This window comes from Opisthocomus hoazin, chromosome 4, assembly GCF_030867145.1.
Source record: "Opisthocomus hoazin isolate bOpiHoa1 chromosome 4, bOpiHoa1.hap1, whole genome shotgun sequence".
NCBI lineage: Eukaryota > Metazoa > Chordata > Aves > Opisthocomiformes > Opisthocomidae > Opisthocomus > Opisthocomus hoazin.
The window spans coordinates 46,669,817-46,676,411 of record NC_134417.1 but is presented as its reverse complement, the minus strand read 5'-3'; the positions used below and the strand labels follow the sequence as shown (position 1 = coordinate 46,676,411).

Here is a 6,595-nt window from a genome sequence, read left to right as displayed (position 1 = left end):
ACTGAGTAAAGGTAGCTCTCCAAAAGCACAAATAGTCTACCTGTAAAGACTGATACTACTGAATTTAATTTCCATTTTAATCTGATCTGCAAGATTGTAATCACTGTGTACCTCAAAAACAAACTTAAAAACCAGATTTTTTTTTGAAATTAGAAGTGGTCAGGAGATGGAAGGATAGCCAACTATAAATGTTCAGGAAAACAATTCCTCTAAAATGGTCCAGCTCTGAAATGCTGAACAACTTTGCTCTCATTTCCAATTAGACTGATATCTTTAAAGAAAGACAAACACCACCATTTTTATACAACACCTCTTTATAAGAGTTCTAGTTACAAAAAAGTAAATTAAAAATTCCCTGAAGCAAGAATTGTTGGTAAAGATTAAAACAGGAACTTGTGTTGAAACAGCTGAGCAAATTCCAATAGTCACATACTTCAATATTTCTTCCATCTGCGTGGCATTAAAAATTATTCCAGGAATAACCCTTTCACTCATCTACTCCAAGTGATGCAAACCTATTAACACTGCATAAATGCTGAGTTTCTGGTATAGCACACCTGATGGCCTTTTTTTTCTTACTGGATGCTTTCTTCTTTTTGCAGGACTCAGATTTGGTCTTGGTCATCTTCTGAAAGAAGTCTGGAGATACAGCTGACTCCACTGTATTTAACAAAACCTGATAAAGCTGAGTCATTTTTGGAGATAAACTGAACAGGTTTTCCACTGAAGGTGTTGATTTAAGCTCTTGATACAGTCTGTGTACGAGGGTCCCAGTGTAAAGGCTGCTCAAAGGAACAACAGAATCCTCATTTAGAATCGCACCTCAGCAGGACAGGTACAGAAACATGCAGCTTAATGAAAAAACAGATCTTGACTACATACAGTATCCAACAATGGGCTCCTAAGGGATACCTATTCTACTCAGTATTTTTCTCCATATTAGTATCTTTAAAGAAGGGAGTTCAAATGTGGTAAAATTAGCCAAAGGAGTCTTGACACAAAATAAAAACATGAACACATTCCATCAGGGCTTGTGTGGAAAGCCGATTTCTGAAACATCCTTACCTACTTAGGTCTGGCTCAGAGAGAGGAGTGCCAAGTAGCTGGTTGAGATGCAATGCCATCTGAAGAGAGCACTGCCACTGGCAAAAACTGTGTGCAGCATCTAAATCAAAGTCTTCGTTTTGCAGTTTCTTTTCCTTCCATTTTAGAAATTCATTATATGCAATACTGTCATCTTCAGCACGTAAAACTGTGGGATCTAGGTTATAAATAAAAAAATGACACGCAACTAAATGTTCTGCTGTGAACAGTACAAAAGGTACCTGCAGTGTATAGGATCTTCAAATCATCCAGTTCTATTTCAGGAAGCATTAGTAATGTTTTCAAATGTCTCAAACTGAACTTGGAAGACATAAAATTGAGTAAAAATTCAAGTATGAATATCCATGTGAATCTGAAATCAGGCATTCTATTTGTTAGGTAATTTGCTACACCATCCTCTGGATCAGTTTCAAACAAGATTTCCATCTCACTCCTACCCACTTGGGAAGCAAGTGGCAACTACATCAGTCCAGTTCCTAGAAACTGGAACCTAAAGAAACTGTATAACCCTGGCATGTATAATCTTTGCCATCAAATGAAGGACTCCTAGAGGAAATGCCACCACTAGTCTTAATAGGTATAAGTATTACTGAAACAATTTCTGTGATAATTTAGTACGTTCACATTCTCTCAGTGTACAGCCAGGTGAAGGGTGTCTGTCCAATTCAGCACTTTTAATTACAGATGATGTTAGAAAAACTCATGACAAAAAAAAAAATCTATTGGAACACATCAATAGTAATTACTCTCTTTTGATGCATGAATATGTTAAGCTTATTTTTTCTAACTTTTATATCTAAATTAATCTTTCGGGCCTAAAGAAAGCATTTATAAATGCCAATTAAAGTTTTACAAGATGGCAAGGTACTGGTTTAGCTATATAAAATGTTAAATTGATGGCTAGTACTGTTTCTCTGCTCTGTATCAATGCAAAGACTGTGATACCTCAGGATATAGTGTAAATCAATGCTAATTCATCTGAATTTAGATAACTAGCCACAAATGAGGAAAAATGAATTATGGTATAGATTTTCATAGTAGTTGAACACCTAAAACTGTATTCCTTAGACACATACCTGGATCATTTGTTATCCTGTGCAGTTCTCCAGATACTATCATTAGAAGTAAAGCCTTTAACTGATGCAACTTAACTTTTGGTTCTGAACAACATACCCAGTAACATGTTACAGCAACAGGGAGTTGTAAGTGACTGGGGATAGGTTCTAGGGAACTCATTTTCACTCTTAGAGTCTCCAGCAAAAGCATCTGACGGCACAACATGGGCACCTGAAAATAAATTTAAAAATTGGAGTGGAAAAATAAAGGTAAGAGACTTTATTTGCTGTGAGCAATTTCCAAAAGGTAAATAAGCTTGCGTTTAAACTAGCTAGTACTTCATATTTATGATAACAAATTATTTAAGTTTCATAGACACTCTGAACAGGAAGTATTTTTTAAATACTACTTAAGCTTTAAAAACTACACAGTTAAATGTGAGGTAGAAGGATAAAAGTAATTTTTTACAATTGCCTGTGGTTAGATTTTAAGACATCTCAGAGTCATCTTCAAAACGGGTTACTTAAACTCCTATGTAAAAGTTGAATTGCTTAGAAAATCTTATAACCATAATGCATTTATATTTGCCATATCGAAGTAATTTTTATACATAAAAAACTTCATTTTGTGCCTTAGAAGTTACCCTTGCTTTGTGAGGTGTAGTGGTGGTACCTATTTGTGGTATGTTGAAAACATGCTTACCTGTAATCACAATGAAATCTTAAGTGTGAAGCTTGCATTTTTCACCTGTAATGTATTAATTCCTAGCACGTTCCCTCTTTGTTGTGCTATTTAAATTCTATAAAGTGGTGTTACAAACTTTGTCCATAACTTCATGCATGTAGCAGAATTGGAGCAGGCTCTTCGACTGTAATTTGAGTGCTTTGTGAACCCTGATTACGATGGTTTTGCCTGTTCTTAGTCAGACATCCCCACAGTAGAAGACAAACTGAAATGAATTTTGTCTAGAGCACTTTAAATGCAGACTAACCTTTCTTCTCCTACACTTCTGTTGAATTGATAATTCCCATGTATTTCGTAAAGAGTTCTTACAACAGCGGAAGCTCAATTTCATGAAACAAACAGCGTATGTACCAAGACCAAATTAAGGTGTCATTAATGTTTCTTAAAATCTCAACACAGGATTTTTCAAACTCTAAAGTGTTTGTATATTGCTCATTTAAAAGGTCTGCAGCAATAACCTGTGTAAAATAACCTGTATGTAGGCCGTTGGATCCATAGCTATCGTTAGCATTTAATGGCTGTAGTAGTGATGGACTTCGTTCTTATGTGAAATGGCCACCAGCAAGTGATAAAAACATACAGCACAGCCCACACACAGAGATGTGTTAACAGTTGATCTGAATGACAGAATGGATAGAGCATGTGGCTTAAACATGGAGTACTAGAAGACACAGATTGTGCTTCCAGATGTTTCAGAAATTACCGGATACAAAACCACAGTTATGCAACTCTGGGAATGGGAGATTACTTTCCATTCACAGCAAGAGTTAGTCTTAATAATTAGAATTTAAATACACAGAATTGCTAGTGGTGACTGGAACTAACCTAGTACAACTTTCCTGTGACTACAAGCTGTTTTTCAGGTGCTGTTCTGTCCGGCAAGCAGCAGAGGTCCACGTTAGCAGGATGCATACTTGCGGCAGGTAAAATTGCTGGGCAGCTGCAAGATTCATACATTAAATAATAGTGATTTTTAGTAAAAAAGCATGGGTCAGATTTTGTTTCAGGACATTCCTCTGAAGCATCCATAGCTATTATTATATACAAATAATATTATTATACATAAATTAAGTTTTGTAGCATTACACGGCACTTTTCTAGATTTCATGAAGTTGTGTTCCTTCCTGTAATTACAAAGGTAAGTATTACTGTAACAGGATAGGATGAAAGCAGGGCATGCAATGGGAAATTTAGGCAATACTACACATACAGACAACCAACTTTTCATGTAATTTGTCTTGGTACACTTGGGGGGGAGGGGGCAGGAAGGGAAGAAGGCAGAGGTCACGGATGTAGCTTCTCAAGTATCACAGGCCAAGCTCGGAGGCCTGCAGGTACCTCTGTATTAAGCAGTTACTTACTGAGGTGGTTTAGTTCAGGCATCACAATTAGTGACCAGTTGACAAATGTGAGTCCCAACTATTTTTTGTCACTCATAAAACACTGTTAACTGTGATCTGTTGTGACAACCATTTACCTCCATTAACTTCTCCAAAGGAAAATGATCATCACAAAAATCTGTGGGTAGGCTTGCTGCTTGAACAAATGTTTTCTTAAGCGTCTTTTGAAGTCTATCAAACTCACACACAACTGGCAGTTCGTTGGCCTGCTGACTTGGAGAAGCAGCTCCAGCATTTTGAGGTACTTTCAGCAGCAGTCCATAGATAACTTGTCGAATGGGCAAAGCTGTGCTATGGGCGCTAGGTCTCTGCATGTTCTCCACCTGAACGTGGAGGAAGGTGCTCCTCAGTACCAGGGCATCGCTGACGAACGGGGCCAGCTTACCTTTTGCCAAGGCATCGAGCACCCACTGCGGCAAGCCTGCCTTCCTGGCTGCCTCACATTCGTACCTCCCATTCTGAAAGAAGTCCTCAAGCTTCACGTCGGACGGCGTGTAATCCTCCATCGAAGCACACAGAAGCGCCCTCATCTCTTGTCTCTGGTGTTTCTTAAGGTAGGTCAGCACGTGGTCGAGGGCCTCGCTGGGCTCGCTGAACTGCGCCAGCCACCTCAGCAGGCCACGGAGGCGGCCATGCTTGCCCTCCCTCCGTGGCCAGCGCACCTTGCCGAAGAACGCCTCCAGCGCGGCCGTGTCCACGTAGTCGTTTCCGCTCATGGCGGCGAAGAGGGGGAGCAGGCTGCTGTTGGGGTGGCTGAAGTGCCTGCAGAACTTCTCCACCCAGAAGCAGCGAGCGGGCACGTAGGGGCCCTGCGCCCCGTCCCCGGGGCGGACGCTCCGCCACTGGAAGTGGCTCAGCGGGCAGTAGCCGGCCGCCAGGTCGAAGACACAGAAGTCGCTGTCGAGGGAGAGGACGGGGCAGCCCCAGCGGTTGGCCAGGCCGGCGATCTCCCGGTCGGCCTCGGCGAAGCACTGGACGAAGGGCACGCCGAGCCGGCCCAGCGCCTGCACGAAGGCCTCGCGGGTCAGCAGCGGCACCAGCCCGCCGCCCTCGCCGCGGGAGAGCCCGTGGGCCGCCCGCAGCCGCTCGCCGGCGCGGCCCCGCAGCGTGGGCAGCTTCCGGTCGTCGGCGCCGCGCCCGCCGTCCAGCACCACGAAGGCGGAGACGCGGCAGGCCCGCAGGCTGCCGAAGAAATCGCCCACGGCCGCCGAGAAGAGGCCGTAATCGCCGCCGCGGCGGAAGTCGGCGGCGGAGGCGAAGCAGAGGCGGTGGTAGAGGCTGCTCCCGTCGATGACCAGCCTGGTATCCCGCACCCGCAGCTCGGTGAAGAACGCCCCACGCTCCTCCACCAGGCCCGTCAGCCCCGCGACGCCCATGGCGCCGCCGGACGGAGCGCTAGGAGCGACGGGCGGAGCCCTCCGATCAGCGCCCCGCCTCCTCCGCCCGCCCGCCCGCCCGCCCTGCTCCTAGCGCGCCTGCGCGGCGTCTCCCGGCGACCGCGGCGCGGGCGCGGGCCTGGCTGGAGCGGGCGGGGCGGGCAGCCCGGCTGAGGGGCGGCGGGCCCGTCCCGGCGGCCCTGCGGGAGGGTGGGAAGCGGGCGGGGAGAGCCCCGAGGAGCACCGGCTTCCCCGGAGGGGCGAGGGAGGGGGCCCGAGCGGAGGCGCGCCGCCTCGCCCTGCTGCGTGGGGAAGCGGGGAGGCTGCTTCGCGCCCGCCGGCGTGCCCCCGGGCCCGCGGAGCGGGAAGGCCGAGTCTCGCCCGGGCTGTGTTAGCGAGGTAATGGCTTCTCTGAGGTTATCCCAGGGGATCCCGGCTTCCCGAGCGTGCGTCACGGAGGTGCTCAGGAGCCTCTCTGATGGCGGAGTGCATTTGACCTACTTTTACCATCGCCTGCAAGCTCCTTTGCTTCCGACGCTGCTAATAAAAGCTTGCTAAGTTATCCTGTCTCTGGGAGCAGTAAAAAAGCTGAGCCAGCTGAGATGATGTTACTTTAGACTTGGCTAGGTCTAGAAAGATGTTGCAGAAAACAACAATAGAACTAGTGTTCAGGATTTTTTTTTTTTTTTTAAAGAAAGGAAAAAACCCCAACTATACCTCATTTTTTTGTTTTCAAACAGTTTAAAGGATCAGGCCAGGGAAGACGTTGGCAGGAAAAAAAAAAATCAAGGTAGTAAATACTGAAGATATTCAGAGTTTAAATATAAAAGCTCTGGAGCTTGTACTGCGAGGGGTCGGGGGTGGTGAATGTTGGTGTAGCACAGAGTTTCTTTTAAGGATCAGAAAGAAGACCTG

At 45.3% G+C, this 6,595-nt stretch overlaps 2 protein-coding genes across 10 annotated transcripts in view; one reads left to right on the top strand and one right to left on the bottom strand.

Annotated features, from left to right (window-relative positions):
- Nucleotides 1-294: 294 nt before the first annotated feature.
- Nucleotides 295-5,725, bottom strand: ASTE1 (asteroid structure-specific endonuclease 1). 3 transcript variants are annotated; one of them, XM_075418891.1, is made up of 4 exons: nt 4,690-5,725; nt 2,278-2,391; nt 1,066-1,261; nt 295-782 (listed from the first exon to the last, which is right to left on the bottom strand). In XM_075418891.1, exons 1-4 carry the CDS (start codon nt 5,678-5,680, stop codon nt 488-490), a joined length of 1,596 nt encoding a protein of 531 aa, XP_075275006.1. In that variant the 5' UTR covers nt 5,681-5,725; the 3' UTR covers nt 295-487. The 3 variants fall into 3 exon arrangements, with proteins under 3 accessions (XP_075275006.1, XP_075275005.1, XP_075275007.1); XM_075418890.1 differs by having other exon boundaries at nt 2,181-2,391; nt 4,382-5,724; XM_075418892.1 differs by lacking the exon at nt 2,278-2,391 and having other exon boundaries at nt 4,690-5,724.
- NEK11 (NIMA related kinase 11) overlaps nt 5,457-6,595 on the top strand; it is a 102,647-nt gene continuing 101,508 nt past the window's right edge. For 6 of the 7 annotated variants that reach the window (XM_075418899.1, XM_075418898.1, XM_075418897.1 and 3 more), the window contains exon 1: nt 5,920-6,079. The gene's annotated coding sequence lies outside the window, so the exon portion shown is untranslated. Of the gene's footprint in view, nt 5,607-5,919; nt 6,080-6,595 lie in introns of those variants that run through there. The other variant, XM_075418894.1, reaches the window with a different exon arrangement.

Bases quoted from the DNA above. Each gene is read 5' to 3' on its own strand.
- ASTE1 (XM_075418890.1), bottom strand. From the start codon at position 5,680: ATGGGCGTCGCGGGGCTGACGGGCCTGGTGGAGGAGCGTGGGGCGTTC. The intron at 1,262-2,180 runs GTATGTGTCTAA...TTTATAACCTAG, and splicing joins CAGGATAACAAATGATCCAG to ATCCCACAGTTTTACGTGCT. The intron at 783-1,065 runs GTAAGGATGTTT...TCCTTTGAGCAG, and splicing joins TCTGAGCCAGACCTAAGTAG to CCTTTACACTGGGACCCTCG.